Source organism: Palaemon carinicauda, chromosome 18 (assembly GCF_036898095.1).
Source record: "Palaemon carinicauda isolate YSFRI2023 chromosome 18, ASM3689809v2, whole genome shotgun sequence".
Classification (NCBI taxonomy): domain Eukaryota; kingdom Metazoa; phylum Arthropoda; class Malacostraca; order Decapoda; family Palaemonidae; genus Palaemon; species Palaemon carinicauda.
Window position 1 is genome coordinate 22,217,290 of NC_090742.1, and position 27,406 is coordinate 22,244,695.

Sequence of the window (27,406 nt, forward strand, 5' to 3'; positions counted from 1 at the left end):
ACCAAAGCTTCAAAGACCCTGTTATCGCTATCATCACTGGTAGAATTAATCATCAAAATCTCCAGCAGCACATCAAGGGTGTCTTGCAAAAACACCATTAACTCCTCAGAAGGCACATGACGCAGACCCTCAAGCCGTTGCTGTAAGATTTCGGTGTCTTTGGAACCACTCCAACCCCATTCAAGTAGGCCTAGAAGTTCAGCTGTAGATTAAAGAAAAAAATACAAATCAATTACTATACTTCATAAGACATGAGTAAGTCCTAGAAATATCCTGTCTTTTTAGGAATAAATATCAGAGAAAAGGTATGCTGTATGTCCACATGAAGAAGTTAGTAATAATAATTTACCTTATCTTTAAGTTTTTCACAAATAAGTAAAAAAGGACTGTAACCCTATGCACTTTCTGTAACATCTAAAGCAGGCCATACATGCAGAAGACTGGCACATTGATTTGACCGCGATTAGCCCGAACCGGCCTATCCTTAACATGTATGGGAAGTAAACAGGACAAACCTGGTGCGACTAGCATGTCCCCTCATAATTTCAGCATGTTTGACTGGGCAGGCCAGTCCCGCCAAGATTGGCAATATCCCCCACCAGCCTATTGCGTGTGTGGGGACAGACTAGCATAGCATTTAAATTTCCTTTCCTCACTTTTAGTATAGTTCTCCCAAGAGACATTTGGACTTTCGGATTAAGAGGGATAAACAGAAAATGTAGTCCTATAATGACTTTAAGAGAACTAAGTACATTAGCACCATAGCGGATAGAGGCCTTTATAAAAGACAATAAATAAAGCCTATCACATTCCTTCATATCATTTCAAGTTAGATCTCATAGATCTATATAAAGTAAAAAATAAAGAAAGTAAAAAGTACCAAAGTTTGGCATTTTCAAAATTAGTTGTACAAATTGTACTTGATACCCTTTAATGTACTAAATTTGGTACACAAGTACCAAAACATAACCATGTAATCCTGGGTGCCAAATCCTCTTGAACTAAGCAGCCAAGTCTGTAGCATGTGTGGGCCTTTTCCACAAGACAGGAGCTCCGCTCCAATCCAGCGAGACAAACCATACGGCCAACCCCCTGCGTGTATGGCCGGCTTAATGCAACCGGTACACTACTGACAGCTTTTATACTAAAAGATGCTGTAAATTGGTAACTTGAGCTACTTTGTAGATAAATTACAATAATAAAATGTAAAAGACTGTTGACATGACACAGGAACTGTTCATTTTTAATGTAGTTTTGAATGCTGCAAGAGCATAGAAAGTGGATGAGAAAGAAGAAAAACACAGCTCTGAAAACATTTGAATGCAGTTAAAAACAACTATTTATTCTGTCAAAGTAGGCGTAACGATAACTCAGTCATAGATTTCCAGATACAGTACCGAAAACTGATTTTTCAGCCAAATGGTTTGCTTGTGTAAATCAGATCACTTATATACGAATTACTTCAACAACGTATCAACTGCTACCTTCCTTACCCTCCTGCACTTTACAACAAGATATTGATAAATGCTAAGAGCTTCATCTGTCAACTTAAACCATGAGCTCATATACAGTGAACCCTCGCTACTTCGCGGTTCGACCATCGCGGATTCACCACTTCGCGGATTTTTTCCATAACCCATATATATACAGTAATATATATATATATATATATATATATATATATATATATATATATGTATGCATGTATTTATGTATATATGTAGGTATTTATATGTGTATACATATAAATATATATATATATACACACACACACACACACACATATATATATATATATATATATATATATATATATATATATATATATATATATATATATATATATATATATATATATATATCTAAAGTAGGAAGATGTGATGTAGTTCTAAGGGAAAAGTATGGGAAATATGTCTGGGTAATAAGCAAAGCTCTACCTCCAGTTTGTTTCTACATTATGATCAGAGATAAATGTAAACAAAACATTGGTTGCCATTTTTTATCATGCTTTTTAGCATGTTTAGGAAATGCATGATATAAAATCACCTTTAATATTTGTGCCTGTTTTAGTTTAGGGTACTGTAGTACATGCATTAAGTGTTCTGTACATTAAAGGGTAGTTTGTTAACAGTACTACGTACAAGGGAAGGTTTTAAAAGTCTGAATATACATGTTGAATAAATAGGTAAATATAGTGTCACTACTTCGCGGATTTTCACCTATCGCGGCCGCGACTGGAACCTATCTACCGCGATAAACGAGGGTTCACTGTAGTTACATACATACATACAAATACCAAGGCACTTCCCCCAATTTTGGGGGGTAGCCGACATCAACAAATGAAACAAAAACAAAAAGGGGACCTCTACTCTCTACGTTCCTCCAGCCTTACATAAGTACTATTATTACCGTATGGAGACTAGACTTGTGAGTAATGATTGGGAAGTTAAATAAAAAATTATAACAGTGGAAAAAATATGGAAATAAAGATCTTAAAATGCTTCTGACATTTCAAGGATGATCCATCCTCATACCTTTCATAATCATTGTTTTTATTGAAGCTCGTGTAAATTGTTCTGGAATATATACTTTATCTTCTTTTTTGAAGAAACAGTATAGCAGTATCTACATCATAGTCCAATTGTTCTTGTAATAACTACCATGAACTTTTTATAAACTGCCTCATATCTTTAAAAAGGCAAAGGACCATCTTCTTAAAAACTCATTGAAAATAAGGAAAAAAGATGTAAAACCTCTTCTAACTGCTTTCCATTTAAGTTTTAATTTTGTAGGCAAATGTTTTTAAAAGCACTCAGTAAATAAACATAAAATATTTCAAAAGTAATTTGTATTTTTCCTGGCTATACAAACCAGTCATTTAATATGGGCTATGTCTTCAAAGGAGCTGGAACGGTTTTTGAATATTAACGAGGTAGTTAATAACATTTGGTGAATGTAAACAAGTATCCTTGTCCACTTGCATGACAAAGACTCTTCACTTTTGACCTTCAGCTCAGGAATAAGTGAGGTGGTTGATGTGGGAAGTTTAACTTTAAAGGGCTTAGGTTTGTATGGCTAGGATAGATAAAAATTACTTATAAAATTTATTTGTTCCTACACATATACAACCCTTTTGTCCTTTAAAATAAGGGATACTCAATTATTGGTAAGAGGAAGTCGTCCTAGACACAAACTGGTTAGTTCTTTCTCTTCCTTGAAATGAGAGGCTTTCCCTGGTCCCGTACGGGAGAGAAGAAGATGATTCCAACAATCTCCTATCAGCTCACCATAGGAATGAGCAGACTGAAAGGCCCTGGCCAGAACTTTGAATGCATAAAAATAAAGAAGGCCTTCCAACACCAACACTCAACAAGGGGTTATGCATAGGAGACAATGCCATTCACTTATTCTTAGCTAATGATATGGCTAGCAAACATTCCTGACAGTTAGATCTCTGTCTGACAATCTTCTCAAAGGCTTACATGGGGTATTCGTAAGACACTTGAGAAAATGGGTCACATCCCACTCTGGGGCCTAAGGTCCCAAGGTGGGAAAGACTGCTCAAGGCAAGACTGCTCAAAGTTCCACACAAGAAAAGATATTTGCCATGAGCAAGAGAGATCTATGTCCTACAGTAGGAGGACCATGCTCAAGGCTGAGAAGTAGATTTTTACAGCCGCAACCGAGATGTGCTTCTTTAGTAGACAGCTACAGAGGACCATTACAGGTACCCACACATCAGTGAAATACTTCCCAAAAAACCTTTCCCTCAGAAGAGATGTTGGACCGAGACCTCCCAGATTGTCAGCCACACCTTCAGAGGTAGCTGAGAAGAGCATCCCATGAGGTTAGTTCTCTCAAGACCTTCCCAAAAGAGCTAACAGATTTGGTAATACCAGTGAGGAAAGGTGGCCAAGAAGACAGCAAAAGTCAAGCTAGAAGTACGGTCTTAGACAGATATGGTTGCACAATCTCTCTCAGCTTACTAATGTGATTGTCTGACAAAATCTCACTGCCAAGGTACTTTCACCTCTGTTTGGGTGTGAGATTTAACTTTTCCCCATTTATCGCAATCCCCAGATCATAACGAATCTAGATTCTGTAGCAACTGCCCCATGTCAGGATCACAAAACTGTCATGATACATCAACAGAAGTATCCTAGGCTAGTGTGAGCACGTGAGTGAACACCTGGAGAGCAGTACACAGACCGAAATACATGATCTTCAACTAACACTGTTCTGTTAAAAAAGTCCCTCTTTCGATGAAATCCATACCGTTTTCACCCTAAACTTGGATTGCTCAACAAATTAATTCAGGAGAGAGATCAATGACTGGTTACCAGCCTCCAGTCAACTTCTCAATCAAAAAGAGTCTACTGTAGAAGCCCAATAGTCTTGAGCTAGTTCTCCACCATCCCTTCTACCTTTGCCAACAAGCCCACAGACCTTTCAATGATGTTTCGGGATAGGTCGAAAATACTATCAGTCTGTAAGATGTCTTGGGCCCGTGTCATTGCCAAGTCACCCTTTGGAATAACATGCCTTCCCCCAACTAACAACAGCAGGAGAGAGAACGCCAACTTCAGAATCCCACTCTTCCTCCACTTCTTGTTGACCAAGACATGTTAGGGGCCTCAAAAGCGATATGCATGAACAATCCTCTTCCAAAGGGAGGAAGTTGCGGGTGGTCCTAGCTGGGATACCGAGAAGGCAGAGCCAACCTTCTTCCACAGAGGCATGGCCACATACAATCTAATCGAGTCAAGCCCTTGAAATTTACTGCATATAGAATCAGCAGGTCCTACGAAGCACTCCTTGACTTCCCACAGCTACCTCGATGACGCAGACCTCGGCACCTAAGCATTTATTAGTGCAAGTGCTGCCTTTGGACAAACTTGTCTTTTTTACCACAAAGTTGATCCACTTGTTTCCTGCATGGTGCGCCAAAATTTTCACTGCCTTCTCACCAGACACCATGAGCTATGGAGTCAGGGGTTGATAACCCAATTGTTTGTACTGAATGTGACACACCACCTACCAAATAATCAAGCCACGAGACTACTGGGATAGTGGTCATGGCAGATGATTCCATGGCTACCAACTCTGAAGTCGAGAAGGGCATACCTTTTCTTCTGAGTCTTTTCACTGACAGGACACACATATGTGGGTCAACCAGAAGTAGCTACAGCACAGAAGAACCTCCGCTACCTTGAAAGCACATTAGTGGCAGGATCTTGCTGGAGCAGCTAGATGCAAGTGATTTAGCAAAACCACAGATCTGATCATCTACCCAGTTAAAACCAACACTTGCAAGGTCCAACAGCCGCACCTCAAAAGAAGGTCTCATTCCTTGAGAGGTGCCAAAGCTATGAACAATGACCAAAAAGCCACCTAAAGCAGGTACTGCAGCCAACAAACCCATTTCCTTGCATTCAGAATGAGTGCAAAACCTACACAAAAGAACACTCGGACTGGGTTTTCCGACTTCGTTGGTACTAGGTCAAGACCACGATCTGCACTAAGGTATGATTCCAAACAATCATGCCCCCTACAAAAAGCACTAGTGTGAATCCTCCACTGCTTAGCCATAAACTGATTAAATCGTCCATCCTTTCCTCGGCATATACATACATCTTGATTGACTCTGTGATAACAGACGAAGCCAGCAATCAACCATTCAACTGAAGGAATAAAAGTGAAAAATCTTTGACAAGAAAATGGGTGACCTGTGTTCGGCACCTGTTATTAGCACATTAACAAATTCAACGGGCGTCCCAACTGTCCCGAAGACATCCCCTGTTTTAAATGACAAACTACCTATATCATTCTTCATTGTCTTCAATGCATAATTATAAATTTATATATGCTGTAAATTTTGTGCTTTCTATAACAAATACACTAAAATGCAAAAAATAAAAATAAAATTACATGCAGAAATAGCTGGGCATTCTCACTATTATATGAAAAAGCACAAAAAAGATATTACCTTGATGAATAACAAGGGCATAAAAATTTTTATCTAAGACTGCTTTTAAAAACTAATTTACATTCTACTTCTGATAAAGCAGTAACTCACCATTCTGAGTAAGCTTTGTGGAACAAAAAGTTGTGGATATGGTGAAATTATCCTTAGATGATGGAGCAAGTCCGTTTGTCCAAACTTTGACTAGCTCTTCACCATTCTTTCTCTTCCAAGGTAACTTGAGATAGCTGATGTCATCATCCTGCCATTTCTTCGGATCGATCTAATAACCAAACCAAGATTACAAGCGTTGTAGCTTATATTAAGAAAATAAATTCCAGTAGTTGAAAAGATGAAAGTTTCATGAGTTGGTGATAAGGTCATTTATGAATATTTAGTTACAGTGCCTCATCAAAAAAATATAAATATAAAAAATGTAATCTTTATCTAATCCTTTTTAGGGTTTTTACACAAGTAAAGACTACTTGAACGCAAAAAAAAAGAAAAGACCATTATAACCTGCAAAATATTTCATTTCAACACACATTTGTACAACAACAATGAGATAAAAGCTACCTCACATGATGAAATCATCAAAGGTGCCACAAATACATGTGAACTTTAGCTGTATCCCAATAATAAAAAATCCCACTGTATAATGGCACCAAAAATTTAACCAAGTTAACATGCTTACCTTGTAAATGATAAGTTCATGCTCAATATTAGACAAGGTTGTTCCATTTTCCTGCATCAGCTTAACAAAAGACATGGAAAATGGCTTTTCGCTCTTGTCCTTCACATCATTTGTAGACCTGAAAGAAACAGATATACAGTAATATAAGAAGTTTTAAAGCAGTAATTTGTATTTCTCTAAGCAATATAAACCTGACTCCGGAGTCGCCTCAGGGCACGTACCACACTGCCAGAGGTTGACCCCGTAGAAAACGGGAAGAGGAGTGTAAACTATACAAAAAGCTGGTCGGTTAGGTAGAGTTAACCAGTAACTCCTAAGAAGGTAGTTCTAGGTAAGTAACCGTGTTGGAACAAACACATATTTCCAACAGCAATAGAGCAGCAACTGAATTGTTATGAAGGTTAAAGTCAAGTGGCACAAGGGGGTAATTAACCCCCACGCTACCCCCATCACGGAATAGCTACTTTTGCCTTTAATTCTAGGAAAAAAGAAGGGTGGTTAAGGAGGGAAATTTAATTTACAGGCCTCAGGTTTGTATAGCTAGGAAAGATACAAATTACTTCTAAAATTGAATTATCTTTACATGTAGAATTCTTTGTCTTAAAAGTCATACTATGGTTAATGATGTTGCCTGAAAATACATCCAACCACACTACACTTCAGACTTTTCCTTTGAATTACCTGTGTTTGAAAGTGAACTTGATGTGAGCTTTCTTGAATTCTTCAATAGGTAAAGCTATCTTGACAGTTTCCATCCATTTTGGTTTATTTTCATGATGATATGTGACAGAACGGTACTCGTCAAGTGCTCCTTTACGGCATCCCTGGTGTATCACTCCCTACAGGTGAAAAGGAAATAATAAATAAATACTATGAAAACCTACCCTGTATTTCTGCATATATGACGATGTTTAAATTCTAAAATTCACACCTAAAAATTAGAGGTTGTCTTATAATTTTTTTCTAAAAATCAAACCTTGAATTCAAAGTGATGGTTTTCGGTAGGCTAGCTTCAACCTTGGTGTGAGAACGACTAACATATAAGAAAAGATTCATATCATGAAATAAACTAATAATAAAAGTAATACAGTAAAATTATTTTACCTTCTATATCACTGGCATATCTTCATATGTCTTATAATAAAAATTGCACAAATGACAATATGTTATGGACTAGCAATTTTCATACAGTTCACTAAAAGCTATTAGTATCATAATTATTAATTAAATGCGTAAAACCATGTGTTCGATATTCTGTTCTTTCGTGGGGATTGGCGATGAAACCTAAACAAAAAAAATGGTTCATATATAGATGTGAAAAAAGAACAAGATATAGAATTGGCTTTATCATTTGGTTTATCTTGAATTTTTAAGAATACATTTGTAATAACATCTTTATATAACCAATACAGATGGTTTTGTAATTTAGCAGGAGTACTGTAATTTATTACAAATAAATTCATTAAACTAAAGGTCGTCTTAGACAGTATATGGGTATATGAAGGAAGTATTATCACATACATCATCATCATCATCTCCTATGCCTATTGACGCAAAGGGCATCCGTTAGATTTAACCAGTCTTCTCTATCTTGAGCTTTTAAATCAATACTTCTCCATTCATCATCACCTACTTTACACTCCACATTCTTCGGCCATGTAGGCCTGGGTCTTCCAACTCTTCTAGTCCTTGTGGAACCCAGTTAAATAAATAAATAAATAAATATATATATATATATATATATATATATATATATATATTGTTTAATATGTGTTTTGTGTTGTCAATAGTACCAGTAGATTGGGTTTGTGCATGTATTGTACCACTATACAAGGGTAAGGGAGATGTGCATGAGTGTTGTAAATCAAGAGGTATTAGTTTGTTAAGCATAGTTGGAAAACTGTATGGTAGAGTAATGATTAATAGGATCAAGGATAAAACAGAGAATGCAATCTTAGAAATACAGGGTGGTTTTAGAAGAGGTAGGGGTTGTATGAATCAGATTTTTACAGTTAGGCAGATATGCGAGAAATATTTAGCAAAAGGTAAGGAGGTGTATGTTGCGTTCATGGATCTGGAGAAAGCGTATGATAGAGTTGATAGGGAAGCAATGTGGAATGTGATGAAGTTATATGGAGTTGGTGGAAGGTTGTTGCAAGCAGTGAAAAGTTTCTACAAAGGTAGTAAAGCATGTGTTAGGATAGGAAATGAAGTGAGTGATTGGTTTCCAGTGAGAGTGGGACTGAGACAGGGATGTGTGATGTCGCCGTGGTTGTTTAACTTGTATGTTGATGGAGTGGTGAGAGAGGTGAATGCTCGAGTGCTTGGACGAGGATTAAAACTGGTAGACGAGAATGACCATGAATGGGAGGTAAATCAGTTGTTGTTTGCGGATAATACTGTACTGGTTGCAGACACAGAAGAGAAGCTTGGACGATTAGTGACAGAATTTGGAAGTGTGTGTGACAGAAGGAATTTGAGAGTTAATGTGGGTAAGAGTAAGGTTATGAGATGTACGAGAAGGGAAGGTGGTGCAAGGTTGAATGTCATGTTGAATGGAGAGTTACTTGAGGAGGTGGATCAGTTTAAGTACTTGGGGTCTGTTGTTGCAGCAAATGGTGGAGTGGAAGCAGATGTACGTCAGAGAGTGAATGAAGGTTGCAAAGTGTTGGGGGCAGTTAAGGGAGTAGTAAAAAATAGAGAGTTCTATATGAGAAAGTGATTGTACCAACTGTGATGTATGGATCAGAGTTGTGGGGAATGAAAGTGATGGAGAGACAGAAATTGAATGTGTTTGAAATGAAGTGTCTAAGGAGTATGGCTGGTGTATCTCGAGTAGATAGGGTTAGGAACGAAGTGGTGAGGGTGAGAACGGGTGTAAGAAATGAGTTAGCGGCTAGAGTGGATATGAATGTGTTGAGGTGGTTTGGTCATGTTGAGAGAATGGAAAATGGCTGTCTGCTAAAGAAGGTGATGAATGCAAGAGTTGATGGGAGAAGTACAAGAGGAAGGCCAAGGTTTGGGTGGATGGATGGAGTGAATGAAGCTCTGGGTGATAGGAGAATAGATGTGAGCGAGGCCAGAGAGCGTGCTAGAAATAGGAATGAATGGCGAGCGATTGTGACGCAGTTCCGGTAGGCCCTGTTGCTGCCTCCGATGCCTTAGATGACCGCGGAGGTAGCAGCAGTAGGGGATTCAGCATTATGAAGCTTCATCTGTGGTGGATAATGTGGGAGGGTGGGCTGTGACACCCTAGCAGTACCAGCTGAACTCGGTTGAGTCCCTTGTTAGGCTGGGAGGAACGTAGAGAGTAGAGGTCCCCTTTTTGTTTTTTTCTTTGTTGATGTCGGCTAACCCCCAAAATTGGGGGAAGTGCCATGGTATATGTATGTATGTATGATATATATATATATATATATATATATATATATATATATATATATATATATATATATATATATATATATATATATATATATATATTATATTGCCTTGGTCCAAGATTTCTTTACCAATCCCCTTACATGTTTCGGTCAGGGCCAAGATATCCAAACTATATTTCATAAATTCATTCGCCACTTGCTGTAACTTCCCAACTTGATTCATGGTTCTAACATTCTAATTATCACATACACAAAATACTAAAGGAAAAATCAGCTTTTATTACACAAAACCTATACAGATTGCTGAATTTCTATTGCACAGATCATATTTCAACTTTTCTTTACTGCATAATTCTTAATTTTTTTTATCAATTATTTCATTTAAGTAATTATATAAATTAATATCTTTCCAGGTAGATGTGGAACATCGAGTTCATATTTTTGTTCTCCATATTCCTGCTACCACACTTTCTACCAAATTTGGTATGGAGAGCTGACACTATGAAGGAAAAACAGTATAATAATCAACAACCATGCAACTTTCTCTAACTTTGTATTATATTTAATAAAAGTTCTGGTAATCATTCTACCCCAACTTTAAAAGTGTAGCGAGGAAGATGATAACTTAAAAAATCCTTAACCAACAATTTTTGTGTCAAGTCAAGGGCATCATGCATTCATGACTTTTTGAGAGCTTTGCTAATGATCTTTATCAAATACTTATTCTGATGTATTGCAGTTTTTTCTCCTTTCTATATTCTTACCTCTCCTCGGATACAGCTACATCACTGAACATTGATTACAAACACCTGACATGAAAAGGACTAAAATTTCATTCAACTCACCGGTATAACCTTGCCTTTTTCATTAATTATTCTGATTGTGACTTCCACATTCCGATCACTTGTTTTGGCTCCTCTTGTAAACTCCCCAGATATCAGGGTGATGTACAAGTCATTGCGAACATCTCCAGGCATAATGACATCAGATAGACCCAAACGTAGAGCCACAGGAACATCCCGTAGGGAAACATAATGTGGGTTATCTTCACGCAGCTAAAACAGAATAAGAAGAATAGCTCCAAGTCAGTACAGTATGTGGCTTCTCTTGTTAAAGGCTTGTTTGTTTCATTTATATTAAAACATTATTTTACAATAAACAAAAAGTGGCACAGTATAATACAAATGTAGCTAATACACATTAACTTTATTATCATATCTACTGAAACCAAATACAGTGAACCCTCGCTACTTCGCGGTTCGACCATCGCGGATTCACCACTTCGCGGATTTTTTCCATAACCCATATATATACAGTAATATATATATATATATATATATATATGTATGCATGTATTTATGTATATATGTAGGTATGTATATATATATATATATATATATATATATATATATATATATATATATATATATATATATATATATATATATATATATCTATATATCTAAAGTAGGAAGATGTGATGTAGTTCTAAGGGAAAAGTATGGGAAATATGTCTGGGTAATAAGCAAAGCTCTACCTCCAGTTTGTTTCTACATTATGATCAGAGATAAATGTAAACAAAACATTGGTTGCCATTTTTTATCGTGCTTTTTAGCATGTTTAGGAAATGCATGATATAAAATCACCTTTAATATTTGTGCCTGTTTTAGTTTAGGGTACTGTAGTACATGCATTAAGTGTTCTGTACATTAAAGGGTAGTTTGTTAACAGTACTACGTACAAGGGAAGGTTTTAAAAGTCTGAATATACATGTTGAATAAATAGGTAAATATGGTGTCACTACTTCGCGGATTTTCACCTATCGCGGCCGCGACTGGAACCTATCTACCGCGATAAACGAGGGTTCACTGTATTAACAAAGACGACTCAATTGCTATTCACTGTATGGAAAACCATTGGAAATTTTCATATTGGTAAATAGCATTCAATGCAAGTTAATACAGTTAATTAGAAGCTCTTTACTTTTTGTTGAAATATTCTCAAACAGCTTCAGGTTTACTTAGAAAAGTTACACTATTACCTAGCTGTACGATGTCACCTTACACTATACTTAGGTTATGTGAGTATGGTATAAAACTAAGTTGCTCAGATGATATCAAACTATAGTAAATCAATAAACTAATCATCCACTACATCAAAATAGCATTAATATCTTAACTGTTAAAGTACAAAATTATTTTAAAAAACAATCTAAAGAAATAAAGCTTTCCTTTAAAAAATGTCTTAGCTTCAAGGTTTATCATCATTACCATTACAGTATAAGGTAGCTCAACCCAACCACTCGACTCTAGGCTAAATAATTGAACTACAAGAGCTTAAGTGTAATCAAAAGGTGCTTTGTACAATATATGAAAACAATGCCTAGGAAGACAACAGCACCTTCATAGAGGATCCATAAAAAGAAACTAGGGTACTAATACTATATATTGGGAATTACGCTATGAAATAAAATAAAGCTCACACATTAATATCTTAAATTTGGTTCAAATCCCACTCAATTAACTATTCTCAAAACTTTCAATATAAAAAAATTACCTGCTTTAGATCTCCATTTATCAGCTCAAAGGAAAACCATATACCCTGTAAGCCTGTCTTATTGTCTTTGATGGATTCATTTCGAGACGACAGCAATTTCTTCATGTCCAAAGTCTCCTTTTCACCACATCTGAATAAGGACAACTTTTAAATATTCACAGTTTGTAATACAAAGTACATCTAACCAAACAACTTTAGTTCAACTATTCGTAAACTCTCTTTAATGGTAAAGGAACACACACTGCAATGTTCATTAAGGTATGAAGTAATTTAATATTTTCCTTTTCCAATACCACTGAAAACATATTTGTCTCTATAAGTAAAACATAAGATATAAAAAAATTAAAAGCAATTTCATTCTTCATGCAGCTTCTGTTATATATGATTAGGAATAAGTCTTCTTAAATACAAATTCAATAAATTTAACCATGCTCAATCTTGAAAGAATTATCTCATTAACATTAAACTCACGGATAAAATGTGGCAAAGCAGTCCTTTTCCTTTGCATCATTTCCATCAAGTGCAAGCATTTTCATTTTCTGGAAATAGGATGTCATTTCCAGCATCACAATACCAAAGGGCCTGGAATCACAAAGTTGGGTAAATAAAAACCATCAAAAGAATTTAGAAATGTAATTAGCTTTCAGAGTTATAATAATCTTTTAATACAAACTTACTACTATACTTATTTTGCCCAATTTTTTGTGACAAAATCTTCCTAAATAAAAGTTCTCTAAATAGAAAAGAAGTATCGTAAGGTAGTTTGCAAGTCTCGTATTCACATAGATAAATAAAAATGCAGATTGATAGCATGAAAAAGCTTACCTTCTCATACAATCGGTTGATGTTACTTTCTTCGTAAGCAATGCAGATGTTCGCTTAGGATCCACCTCTTTAGTTGCCATGGAACCCTGACGCACAACGTATCCGATCAACCACAACTGACTTTCATCTAATGTTATCGTACTCAGATCCTGAAAGGTTCAACATTCCAATCTACACATTCTTTGTACAAACCTTATAAAATGATTCTTGGCAATGAGCATGACTTCTACAACTACAAACTTCTTCTATCTCTCCAACCAAAAGTATTAATCTCATTCCTAAATTCTTTCCACATGCAAAATGTGCGTATCAATTAGTAGAGCAAGAGAAAGGCATGGATATTTCAAACAAGAGATTTGCATCTATGGATGAAGAAAAAATCTAAATATTGTGCCCATTCAAAATTACACAGCTAATTGCTAAATGCTTGATACTTTAAATTGTGACTACAGTAAAACCATATAGGTCAGTTTCTAACAGCATTAAATTTCAAATTTAATTGTAAAATTAGACGTGGTGGCAAAAGGATGTGGTATAAAACCTTTACTGCAACATTATCTGGTGTTCAACGCTAGGTATGCAATAATACTACCTTGCATTATAGGTTAAAATAAATTACCAAATGATACAGTTATGCACACTGAATATAAAATAGTCCATTTTATCATTATTGTTACTATTAGCTAGTTTAACCAATTTACTTGTTTAGCATATTGTAGGTTCACACCAATCTAAACAAAGTTAGTCATATACTAAACAAATATGCATTACATACTGTAAAAAGACATTTGAGGTTGAGAAGTAGATCCGGATGACCATTATAACCCTCTTCTGCCCATGGGATGATAAATGCCTCTGACAAGGGCTTCTCCCTTCCTTCCCTTGCATCTCCAACATAAAGACCGATGGAGATTTCTGACGACTCTGGAACCTGCAAGTGGAATCCCCAAATCGTAAAAAAAAACTCACAACTGAAACTATAAAGAAGGGTTTTTCTGAACGCCTATTGTAACTTACATATGAAAAAAGTCTTACTAAACAACCAATCATCATTATAAATTAAATGTACCTCACAAAAAAACTATCGTCAATTAAAATTTTGACAACAATGAAACAAAGACCATCAAGTAGTGCTTATTCAAGGTAAACAAATATTTCTGCAATCTTGGCTAACTACAGTCTTACTATACAACTAAGACTAAATTAAGAGGAAAAAATCCCAAAAATACCTATCTTTGAAGAATAAAAAACAGAACACAATCTACTCCATTAAAATAACCAAATCATGGGAATAGAGGAACTTGAAGCATAAATATATTTCCTGGTTATTACACTTATTCGGTAAATTTTAATTTCCCCTTACAATATACCTTACCAATACCTTACCTTAATAATGATGTTTGTAAAGGACAAAAGGGCTGTCCATGATAGATGAGGCTTTTTACGGACTGTTGGTATTCTCCCATCCAATTCTTCTTGCTAAAAAATAACAGTATGATAATACAATATCATCAGTAATGATGTTCATAGAACTAAGTAAGACTATGAATTAAATGAATTTGTAAATCTTAAAAATAAAACAAAAAGATAATTGTGTAACTCAAAGCAATACAGGAATCCGTATTGATTTTAAAAAATAAAGCTAGTATTAAATATGCATCCTCTTTCAAGCTATATAATTTACATTAAATAGCTCTGCCTCCCAAATATGCTGAAAATATATTAAAAAAACTGACACCTGAAGTTTGCAGGGGGAGATTTTCCAGAGCCACCAGATAGCTCAAAACCATATGTGACCTCATCATATTTCAGTCATCCTAAGGGATGATAATTCCCTAAAAGTGACATTGTTTTAAGCATTCCATAAATATCTAACCAAAGTGTTTTAATTTGTGTAAATCATACACATGTTCCTTCAAAAATTTATACTGTATTCTATATTTTCTAACAATATTCTTCTGGGTCTAGAAGAAAGTATTGAAAAGTTTTCCATTACAAAAATATTCTTTGGCTGTATAACAAAAGGAAAGACATTACCATGACCATTCACATGTAAACCACTAAAATCTGAAACATTACCAAAAACAATTGGTAAAGGAAAAATTTCTTAAAAAGAAAAATTTTGGTTCCTATCAACATTTGCTCTAATCTTATTAAGCCTTATTTATTATTATGACCAAACATATTATTCCCTTTACCTTTATTAGTCGTGCAGCAGCTTCATCATGATGACGAAAGAGCTTGACAGCAGAGGTGATGTCTGGATTCAAAATGTTTCCGTGATCATCACGAACAACCAAGTCAAGACCTAGACGCCTGAAAAAATGCAATATATGAATAAAGGAATGCATTACTGACATCAACACAAAAAATCCATAAGTACATGCCAAATACTGCTGGAACGGCTGTTGAAATTGTTAACGAGGTTGTTAACGATAGTTGGGGAATCAGGGCAAGTATCCATGTCCACTTTCATGAAAAAGACTTCACTTCTGTCCTTCGGCTCATTACTGAGAGGAGTGGTTGAAGTGGGAAGTTTAACTTTAAAGAAATCAGGTTTGCATGGCTATGAAAATGCAAATTACTTTTAAAAATTATTTGTTTCTGTCCGTATACAAATCTTTCGTCCCTTAAAATAGGGAGACACACTTTTTGGTGAGTAAGAAGTCCTCCAAGGACCAAAACTGTTGGTTATTTTTCTTCCCTGAACTATGGCAATCTTCATGGTCCTGAATGGGGGCCAAGGGAGATGACTCAAGCAACCTCATATCAGCCCCTTGCAGGAATGAGCAGACTGGCCAGTACTTGGCTATATACAGTACCTGTTACTTGTTCGATGAAGAATCTTTCTCTCCTGAAGGGGAGGCACAGTCTGGAATGATATGCAGTACTGTACTGTATCTGGGACAGGATAGCCAATAGTTAGGTATTCATTCAACCATCCTCTCTCTTGCAAAGGTTGGATGGGGAGCACTACTACTAATAAATCTATTGACTTCTAGTGGTGGTCAGAAATGTGGCTTACCACCATCAATGTCAGATTTGGTGTTAAACAAAGCGACTGTTTCATCCCCAAGTGAGGAAAAAAACAGAGGAGCCAGTCATTCTACCTATCTTCAGACTTATATCACAAACGTTAACATAGATAAGATGCTTCCTGTCCCGTGTGAGTTGGACTGGCTACACAATTACTAAAATGCCACTAGACACTAGAGGGCCAAGACCTTTAATGGGAGGTCATGACCTACAATGGGTAAAAGGGGATAATAGCCAACAATCATGTCCCTAAATTGCAGTGAGTGGATCTATCGATAGTTTAGCCATAATTGATGCAGTGTCCAACTTACACTCACATTTCTGCTTATTTACATTATTAATACAAAGTCAATATCAACCATTCAAACTAAAACGTATGAGAAAAAGATTAAACAGCCTTGGATAGGACGCGTCAAAATGACCATACTCATTGTGGCTGTAGACAATGGTGAAAAACTTTGACATATGAGTGGGTGGTGCTACTTGCCTACCACCTGTTGTCAACCATTTCAAAGGCCATTCCAGCTCTGTAAAGGTAATTTCCTATCCTAAAGGATGAAAGGTTTCTATATGAGTACATTAGTAACAAATAAAAATTAAAATCTCTTCTTCAAATCCGAAGGAATTAATAAAAGAAAGGAGAAAATAATTTCAAACTTCTTACTCATTAACACGATCAATCCCATGAGTTATGCGATGCTTAAGTTGCTTCAGCTCATCACCAGGAAGTTGTCCAGAAAGAATCTTGCTGCGGTGCGCTATGATTTCTTTCATGGTGTCTCGGAGCAAGGTGAAGTTCTTGTCTCGCTCCTGAAAATTCATGATGATACCATTAAAACTTTATAAATCATAGAGATATGATAAAATCTGTGCAATACCTTACTAGCTTTGAACACATCAATTAAGACACTAAAGAAATTATGACTACAATAATAATTATGCACATCACAGGGATTTATGTGATGATACAATCTAAATAGTCATTCATTAGCAATAAAAATAATCTCAGTGAATTAATTATCATCTATACTCTACATCAAATTAAAGGACTCTAGAGCAAGGCAGTACTCCAAATATGAAAAAAGACCCATAATATACAAAATGCCTACCACATAGAGCTTCCGCAGTAAGACTCCCCATTCTCGCAGTACAGCTGTGACTTCTTGTACTATGGGTGGAAGCCGTGGTGTTACTACTTCAACTAACCCTGTTTTGTCTACTATACAATCTTTAACCTGCAAGAATGAATAAATAAATAAATCAAATTAATCGAGTGAAAATAAAAAGTATTTCTGATAGATATCACAAAAAGAAATAATAATTTACTATACAGTACTGTATTGTTTCCTGGAAACAAAATAATTTTTTCACCTAAAAAATGTATATAAAGCAAGTTTTTTCCATTTCTAATAAATGGAATATAATTTTCAATATAAATACAAGTTACGAAAATTACAGTAAGTGTAGAGTAATACTACATGAAGTCATACTCTACACTAACTATTCTACTGGAAACAAATACGAAACCAACAATACACTATGCAAGGTGCTGTTTGCCTAGAAAAAGGATTAAATAACCTAAGTATATCTGAAATAAAAGGGAGGTCTATAGAAAAAATTTTAAGAAAAAGTGTTCAGTACTCAATTAACCAAATGATTATTACGTGTGGTAATACAATTTATGGATATCAAAATATAACTCGGGTGTTTTAAATATTTACATATATACAGTACAGTATTACAAATCGTCCCATTGACTCTATCCTACTTATTAAATAAAATTACTTCATTCACAGGCAAACGTTAATTACCTCCGCAAGTAAAAATAGCAGCAAAACTGAAAAAAGAAACTGACAGTAACATGTTAGAATGTAAAGACAAAAATGTAATTGTAATTTTAAAATTAGTTTTCTAATACTCACCTGCACATTTAACATTTGCAGATAGATCTTGCTGCAGCAACTTGCTTCTAATCTAATCTACTCAGTAATCCATTTATGTAAGTATAATATACACACTAAATCACAGATGTTATAAAATTTAGTTATATATCAGTGAATTAATCAATTTTCATGTTAATTAATGATGGAACTGCCTATGATCCCATTAACATTATGAACTGGTGGACTTACATAGCACAGTAACAGTGTCTAATAATCCTCTATGCATGTCATCTGCTAGCTCTCAAGCCACCATGTTTGTTTTTGGTTACTATCTCGTTTTCAAAAAGAGCAATCTGCCGGCTCAAACTCTCTGTACTCGTGTGACACCCTTCCTACTAACACCCAGGGCAATAACCCGTCACACCACCACCAGGTAACACCACTTCTGATCTTCTGTAGGTATAAGGAAGACCTGTTCCTGTTCTGATCATTGGTAGTGGGGTTGGTGAGAAGACATCTAATGATGATTGTGCAGATGAATATTAGAAAACTAATATTAAATTCAAAATTACATCAATCTAATTACATCAATCTGGTGTGTAGTAGCATGATCGTCAGTTCGTCAAGACAGTCACCCTGTCAGGGATAAGTCCATAAGAAGCTACTGCTTATAGTTGCTCAGCTGACAAAGCCACAGGTGTAGTGGTCCTCCCCCAACTTTCTGGTCATGTTTGGACATTTACAATATTGTGGGAGGGATCCTGTACGCAACAATCTAGTCCCCCCCCATGGTATCCTTTGGTGAAGAGGTTCAATTGGTGGTACATAGTGTCCTGCATTCAACAATCTAGGACCTCTAAGGGGCCCTTTCCGTTGAAGACCTTGCCCTGTGCAATCTCTACCCTTCATGGAGTCAGTTCTGTTGTAAGGGTTTGATTGTTTATGCATATTGAAGGTATGATGCCATAGTTCGGTCTCTCCCTCCATCATCAGAGTAGAGAAGGGAACAGCAATCCCAGTGATTAGGCAACAACCTCATCTACCATCATAATGGGACATAAGGAACGGACATACAGTAACAATATACTGTACTAACTCTACATCTATAGAGAAAATACAGTTGGACATTCACATCATGAACTTCAGGATGGAAAACATCGCATATTGGTCCAAAAAATTACAAAATTAGCCATATCCATAATACTGTGAGCTCTTGATGCTCTCTCTTGAAACAACAAGACTTGCAATGCCCCTAACAGCTGCCCAATGACCTATCTAAGAAGAAATGCCCTTGCATTCTTAGACAAGGCCTTGGTAGGCGTTTAGTCGAGACGAAGAGCAATCTAGGAAGTGGCTGGATTGCCTTCGTCTTGTCTAAGCACTAAGAACTTTTATTAAAAGTGTCTCCTCTAATTTATCCACTGTCTCTCATTAGAATGAAATTCCCAAGGAAAAGGATTGCTGGATGACTCAGTTGTTACTCAGAATATGGCAATGCTGGCAAGTAGTTCAAAACAGAATCACTTCCTTGCCAAGCCACCCTTCCTGAAAGTGCCTGTAATTACCCAACCATCTTCGTAGTTGCTAAGGCTACCATGAAAAGTGACTTCAATGATATGGATCAAGGATCTGGCATTGGCTAGTGGTTTGTAAGACTCTAGATAAAGCCTTGAGGAACACAATGTTCCATGAGGTAACTGAAATAACCCTTCTACGGACTTCTATCTCAAAAGACATGATGAGATCCAAGATGATTGAGTCTTCGAAGATCTCTATGAGGGTGCATCATTATTCTCTGATGGCTGGAACAAACAGGTGCCTCTGCTTAAGAAGAAAGAGCAGGAAAAGTGCTGTCTTGGTAACTGTAGGGTTTGAAAAGGAGGGTTCGGAGTCCTTGCACCACTTTCTGAATATCTTTACCTTGTACTGGTAGTTATATAAGAGAAAGTTCTTCAAGCAAGTGTAACTTGTTGAACCATCTGTCCTTAGATTTCCCGAGCCCTGACAAATCCACGGATAGTTTCCATGCAGTCTGCTGAAGAACTTGTGGTCTGAGATAAAAAATTAATCAGAGAGGTTATTTTATAAGGTCCCATCTGACAGGCAACCTCCTTGGAATATCTATTGAGAACTCTAAGAGGTCCACAAACCAGTCTTTCCATGTCCAAAAGGGTGTGACCAAAGTAATACAGCATTCTGTGGACTCCCTTAATTTGTGCAGTATATTATTTACCAGAGGAAATGGAAGGAGGGCGTACCTCCGAAGATTCCTCCAGTCTTAAAGCATTGCATCTGTATCCACTGATCCTGGATCGATGTGGGGCCTTTAACTGTGTTATTCATGAGGCCCTTGTTTTCAAACTTAATACAGATGGAAGTAGGTTGGTGCTTTCTTAACATCACTATTGAAGTTTAAGTAATAGACTGCAGAAAGTAGTTACTATTGGGCACCATAGTTACTTTGGGAATGTAATATCTAGTGTTCCTCTAGGTCTAGGTAGTATTCTTGGCCCATTACTTTTCATACTAAATATGTGGTTTGAGATAGAAAACAAGCATATTATGTTACCCTTTCTGCATCAATTCCAAACTCCTTAATGTAAATTTCTGGTTGCTGAATGCCTTAATAGAGATCTAGCTAAAACTAGTGTCTGTTGCAAATCATGGAGCATGAAGTTAAACCATAATAAAACTCAAAGTATGATTGCAAGTATGTCAAGGGCAGTAGCTCCTCAAATACAGTATATACAATTCATTTAAAATTTCAGGTGTGACTTGACTGCAAATTTGCTTTTGAGAAACACATCTGGTCTGTTTCCTTTTCAATTGCAAAAATTGGCTTATAAAGAAAGTCTTCTTTAAGATTTTTGGTATTGTTTAGCAATGTTCTCCTGTCTGGTTTTCAGCTGCCGACTCTCCTCTTTATTTGTTGGATAGACACAGTATATTAAATTCCTTACTCCTAATCTGGATACTAATCTCTGGCACTGTCCTTCAGTTAGTTCTTTATCCATGTTGCATAAGATTTTTCATAATTCAAATCATCTATTGCATTCAGATCTTCCCAGCCTGTACCATCCTGTATGCAGTAGTACGTATGCGATTAATTCAAAGTCATGTCTTCTCCATCATAAGGCACAATACTACACAAAATTCTAAGTTTACTCCAGGTGTGACCAGATAATGATATTACGAATCTCTGAGCGAGGTCATCCAATGTCTGTGACCTTGTCTATCCCTCCTTACTTCCTTAGATAAGAAATAGCTCAGGCAAGTACTTGTAGTCAAGTACACCATCACGTGACATAACCAGGGGAATGTACTTCTTCCTGTGGGGAAAACTTGATAGGTGAACTCTTGCGAACAAGAGAGTGCTCAGGCATGCGAGGAAACGGGCAAACAGATTGTGTGACCTCGTCCCTTACACAGGTGATAGTGAGTGCCTAGTGTAAATCGTGCAAGCAGGAACAAAGGCACGAACATGAGAGTACATTTCCACGTGATGGAAAATGTTTAGGGATGCTATCACTACCAAGTGAGTGCTGACAAACAGATGAGCGAGTAAGTATACGAGAGAGCACGTCCAGGTGAGTTCACCTCAACATGTGAGGGCAAGTATACAGGGATGCTCCTGCTGATGGATAAGTTCTGGTGACCAGTTGTGGCGAGCGTGCACACTGGAGCACAATCAGGAGAGTACAACTCAACAGGAGAGAGTTTGTACAAGTTCGTTGCTGCGAACAGGAACGTGCTGGAATACAGATGAGCGCTGGTGAATATCTGAGAGCATGCTGAGGGGTGCAAGTGTGTATGACTTCGTTGACTCGGTGAGTACGCATAACTTGGTGAGTGCGCATGTGTGCAAACATGAGGATCAACCTCATGAGTCTTATTTGGAGCACACAGGGCAGTGCACATGCACTGGAGAATGTGCGCGAGGGCTGAGGAGTGCACACAAACATGGAGATCAACCTCATGTGAGAGCTCTTCCTTAGAGAGAACAGGTAAGTAGGCACACCTGTGAACCCAAGTCTCAACCTCATTGATGGTTCATCTTCCAAGCAGAGGTGAGTGCACACATGCTGTACAGTAGTGTGTTTGCAAACTGGCGTTCACACAGAAGCAGGAGGATTAACCTTGTGTCGTTCAGAGGAGAGTAAATGGGGATCTTGAGCGTGTATGCGACAATTCTCATAGTGCTTTGAAGTTGGTTCGTGCTCTGCGTTGGGAAGACTCCAGAACACCAGCCTCAGAAGGGGTGTGGGAGTGTTTAGTATTCTCAGCTGGAGAGGGTTCCTGGGGAAACTTTAGGCACCCTCTTTATGATTGTGTGAAGGAGGGGCAGCTGGTTATGCACAGGCAGGCTCTCTCTTTTCACCTTTGGTAGGAGGACAGATGTCAGAAACTGCTCTGCAGATGGGAAGGTCAACATAAGATTGGGCGGCGAGGGGAGAAAAAGCCACTTCCTCCCTTTTTATTATTATTACTTGCTAAGCTACAACCCTAGTTGGAAAAGTAGGATGCCCATGGGCTCCAACAGGGAAAATAGCCCAGTGAGGAAAGGAAACAAGGAAAAATAAAATATTTCAAGAACAGTAACATTAAAATAAATATTTCTTCTAGAAGCTATAAAAACTTTAACAAAACAAGAGAAAGAGAAATTAGATAGGATAGTGTGATCGAATGTACCCTCAAGCAAGAGAACTCTAAACCTAAGACAGTGGAAGACCATAGTACAGAGGCTATGGCACTACCTAAGAATAGAGAACAATGGTTTGATTTTGGAGTGTCCTTCTCCTAAAAGAGATGCTTACCAAAGCTAAAGAGCCTCTTCTACCCTTATCAAAAGTAAAGTACCCACTGAACAAATACAGTGCACCAGTTAACCACTTGGGTGAAGAAGAATTGTTTGGTAATCTCAGTGTTGTCAGGTGTATGAGGACACAGGAGAGAGCGTAAAGAATAGGCCAGACTATTCAGTGTATGTGAAGGCAAAGGGAAAGTGAACCGTAACCAGAGAGAAGGATCCAATATAGTACTACCTGACCAGTCAAAGGACCCCATAACTCTCTAGTGGTAGTATCTCAACAGGTGGCTGGTGCCCTGGCCAACCCAATACCTATAGATGTCAAAGGGTTGATCATAGCAGGAAGGGACGGAGCAACTGAAAGTGACGACCTATCGTCAACTGCAACAACAGGTGTCCTGGACTGGTCGGAGGAGTTTATGTCAGACTTCTGCCATGGTAGCAGGGGTGGAAGAAGAAACAGTGGGAGACTGGGAAATCCTAGTAACAGCTACCACTTCAGTCAGCCCTCGATATTCGCAGGTTCTACCTTTGGAGATTCAGTCTTTCCCGATAGAGAGAACCGTATATCCTATTAAATAAAAAAATCACGTATTGGCAGTTTCATGATAAATACTCTCGCAGCCCGATGATTTCAAACAGACTGCAATACTTCGCTCACGGCATGCCTCCTACTGCTTCCCTCTCCACATGGCACAAAACTCCATCCCTCACTAACTCGACCTCAGTCTCGCATAGTCTTTCCTTCCATGTGTATCTCAGATGATTCAGTCCTCTCTGTATAGAATCCCATATTGGTAGTGACATTAAGTGATGTAAAAACCTGTACGTATCCAGTGTTTTTATAGTGATTTTTGTATAAAGTGCGATACGGACATCAGGTAGAGCCGCTTCAGACATCCCCAGCAAATAAGGAAGTCTCTCGATGACTCCAGGGAGGAGAAAACAAGAAAGGAACCACGAATGGCAATCCATCTGGTATAGCACGGACCTGGGCTTCAACCACCATGGAATCGAAATGGGGTTCATCATACTTGAACTCCCTCTCAGCCTCCTCCTCAATAAAATGAACAGTTACTACCCCAGACTGGACGGTCCCCACATGGATTCATCAGGGATCCCGATGACCGCCAAGAAGGCGAAGGTGATTGTCCTGACCTCTATGTAAGCCCACTAATGTTGTAACCCTTTTTACATACAAAAAGGCGTTCCTTAGCAAACTTGACAACAACATTCCCTTAATCCCTAGAACAACAAAAAGCTAAAACATTCCTTCGGCATTAACCCTGTAGCTAAAGAGTGTCGCTCTTTCCCACAACCATCCCGGATGAACCTAGGTCCCACATAGGAGAACATTTGGAGGCTGCCCAAAAGGTTTGCTCCCCCCATTAAGGAGTGAAAGTGGCAATCACCTGCAACCCTGATTGCTCCTTCCAAGCCTTGCCATCATGACCACTTTCACCTGACACTAAGGTAACGGGAGAGAACAAATTTACTCCAGACCTGCTCTGCTTCAGGTGGTTTCATACATGGATCCAATTAGGGCAGTTAAACACGAATCCTTTCTTCAAAATGGGATGGAATGTAGCAACATATACTGCAAGGGCTACTGACCATGTTACACTAGGTTCCATAAGGGAAAGAGGACAGACACTTTGCTTACCTGACCCGCTGACCACCTCAGAAATTATCGACATATGGTCATGCTTACCTCCTAAGGTCTAAAAGAATTACCTGATGCCAATCCTGAAGCTCAATGTTAAATATACACTTAGTCTCCCAGTGAGAGACTAATTTGTACATTTGTCATATTCATAAGTTAGGTTGGTCTACTTTCTACTTCCTTACAGTTAACACAAAGATTGGTTGTCAAATGCAAATTTGCTTAGCCTTGCAGCATTTAGAACACTGGGAAGGTGGTCTGGAGTCAGAAGACCGTCGATCTGCTCTTTACTGAATCTAGTTCCCAACACTGAGAATCTCAACGAAATGTTGAATAATTCTAAATAATGATGGTAATTAAAAATTATATTTTCATAATAAAATAAATTTTTGAATATACTTACCCGCTGGTTATATAAAAGAGCTGAAGTCCCTGACGCCAGGGCAGAAAATTCAAATCTCGCGCTATCGAAGATACGCCAGGTGTACCAACCGCACCCTAGCGGTAGAACAGGTGGAACTACACACCAACTCCAGTTCTTCCATGCCTCATAGCCATACCATAGGTAGTCTCTAGAGGGGAGGAGGGAGGGTGTTAAATTTATATAACCAGCGGGTAAGTATATTCAAAAATTTATTTTATTATGAAAATATCATTTTTAAATATAAAACTTACCCGCTGGTTATATAAAAGAGCTGATTGACACCCCTTGGTGGCGGGTCAGAGACAGCTACATACAGAAAATTAACTTAAGGGTTACATACAATAAACTTAAGCAGTTCTCACCTGATAAGGAAGCTGACAGCAATGATACTCTGCCTCATTTCGTCCGCTATCCTTAAGAGATCCAGTAATCCACTCGGGCTGAAAATCTCTAGGAGCTGTCAAACGGTACAAACACCTATAACATGACAGGACCTCAACCAATACCCTTGTTCCGGGTGCACTCAAGGAACAAATTGACCACCTAGCCAAATCAAAGATTGCGGAAGACTGACGCCCAATCTCCACAAACAACCATAAAAAACGAGTTCCAAGAGATAGAAAAGGGGTATTAGGAAAAAGGGAACGTAGTGGTAGATCATTCACCTACTATCGCATTAGCAGCTATAAAAGGACCCAACGTAAAAAGGTCCTCATAGCGAGTCTGAACATTCTTCAAATAATGGGATGCAAAAACAGACTTACTTCTCCAAAATGTTGTATCCATCAGACTTTGCAGAGAACGGTTCTGTTTAAAGGCCACTGAAGTCGCTACCGCTCTGACTTCATGTGTCTTGACTTTGAGGAGCCTCTGATCCGACTCATCACACTGAGCATGAGCTTCTCGAATCAACAATCTAACGAAAAAAGACAAGGCATTCTTGGACATGGGCATCGAGGGTTTCCGAACTGCACACCACAGAGCGTCTGAGTTACCTCTCAGATTCTTAGTTCTGTCCACATAACACCGTAGAGCTCTAACTGGACAGAGAACCCTTTCCAATTCATCGCCAGCCAAATCCGAAAGGTTAGAAATCTCGAAGGATTTGGGCCATGGTCGAGAAGGGTTTTCGTTCTTGGCCAGAAACCCCAGTTGCAAAGAACAAATGGCTTTCCCATTCCGAAAACCAATGTTCTTGCTTAAAGCGTGAACTTCACTAACTCTTTTCGCAGTGGCGAGGGTAACTAGAAAAAGGGTTTTCAAGGTTAAGTCCTTAAATGAAGCCGAGTGTAAAGGCTCAAATCTGTCACTCATGAGAAATTTAAGGACAACATCCAAATTCCAGGCGATGGGAGCCGTTTGAATCATCTTGGTCGTATCAAAAGACCTAAGTAAATCTCGTAGATCCTTATTATCAGAAAGGTCTAGGTTCCTGTGTCGAAAAACCGTCGCCAACATACTCCTGTAACCTTTAATAGTTGATGACGAGAAGTTATGCTTAGTTTTAAGGTCCAAGAAAAAATCTGCTATTTGGGAAAGCGATGTACTGGAAGAGGAAATCGCGTTAGTTCTACACCATTCCCTGAACAACTCCCACTTGGACTGATACACCTTGATGGTTGAAGACCTTCTTGCCCTTGCAATTGCCTTGGCTGCCTTCTTCGAAAATCCTCTAGCTCTAGCGAGTTTTTCGATAGTCTGAAGGCAGTCAGACGTAGAGCTCGGAGGTTTTGATGATTTCGGGCCAAGTGAGGTTGTCTGAGAAGATCGGGTCTCATGGGAAGGCTTCTCGGGACATCCACCATCCATTCCAGTACCTCTGGAAACCAGCTCCTTGACGGCCAGAACGGAGCTATCAGTGTCATTCTGGTCTCCTCGTGTGAAACGAACTTCTGAATCACTTTGTAAAGGATCTTGAACGGAGGAAAGGCATAAACCTCCATGTGTGACCAGTTCATCAGAAAAGCGTCTATGTGAAAAGCTTCGGGATCTGGAACCGGAGAGCAGTAACACTCTAGTCGTTTGGTCTTCGCGGTGGCAAAGAGATCCACGAGAGGTCGACCCCATAACCGCCACAGACTCTTGCAGATGTCCGGGTGCAGAATCCATTCTGTGGAGAGAACCTGACCTTTCCTGCTGAGTCTGTCTGCGCTCACATTGTTGACTCCCTGGA

The 27,406-nt window shown here is 38.0% G+C and overlaps 1 protein-coding gene across 7 annotated transcripts in view; it reads right to left on the minus strand.

Moving 5' to 3' along the window:
• Positions 1 to 27,406, minus strand: part of mbc (myoblast city) — a 169,064-nt gene that overhangs the window by 116,411 nt on the left and 25,247 nt on the right. For all 7 annotated transcript variants that reach the window (XM_068392117.1, XM_068392118.1, XM_068392111.1 and 4 more), the window contains exons 3-15: positions 17,566 to 17,691; positions 17,121 to 17,266; positions 15,619 to 15,736; positions 14,807 to 14,899; positions 14,196 to 14,351; positions 13,421 to 13,569; positions 13,067 to 13,177; positions 12,596 to 12,725; positions 10,885 to 11,094; positions 7,338 to 7,495; positions 6,657 to 6,774; positions 6,077 to 6,245; positions 3 to 202 (exon numbers count right to left, since the gene is read on the minus strand). In XM_068392117.1, coding sequence (XP_068248218.1) covers positions 3 to 202; positions 6,077 to 6,245; positions 6,657 to 6,774; positions 7,338 to 7,495; positions 10,885 to 11,094; positions 12,596 to 12,725; positions 13,067 to 13,177; positions 13,421 to 13,569; positions 14,196 to 14,351; positions 14,807 to 14,899; positions 15,619 to 15,736; positions 17,121 to 17,266; positions 17,566 to 17,691 — 1,884 coding nt within the window. The remainder of the gene's footprint in view (positions 1 to 2; positions 203 to 6,076; positions 6,246 to 6,656; positions 6,775 to 7,337; positions 7,496 to 10,884; positions 11,095 to 12,595; positions 12,726 to 13,066; positions 13,178 to 13,420; positions 13,570 to 14,195; positions 14,352 to 14,806; positions 14,900 to 15,618; positions 15,737 to 17,120; positions 17,267 to 17,565; positions 17,692 to 27,406) is intronic.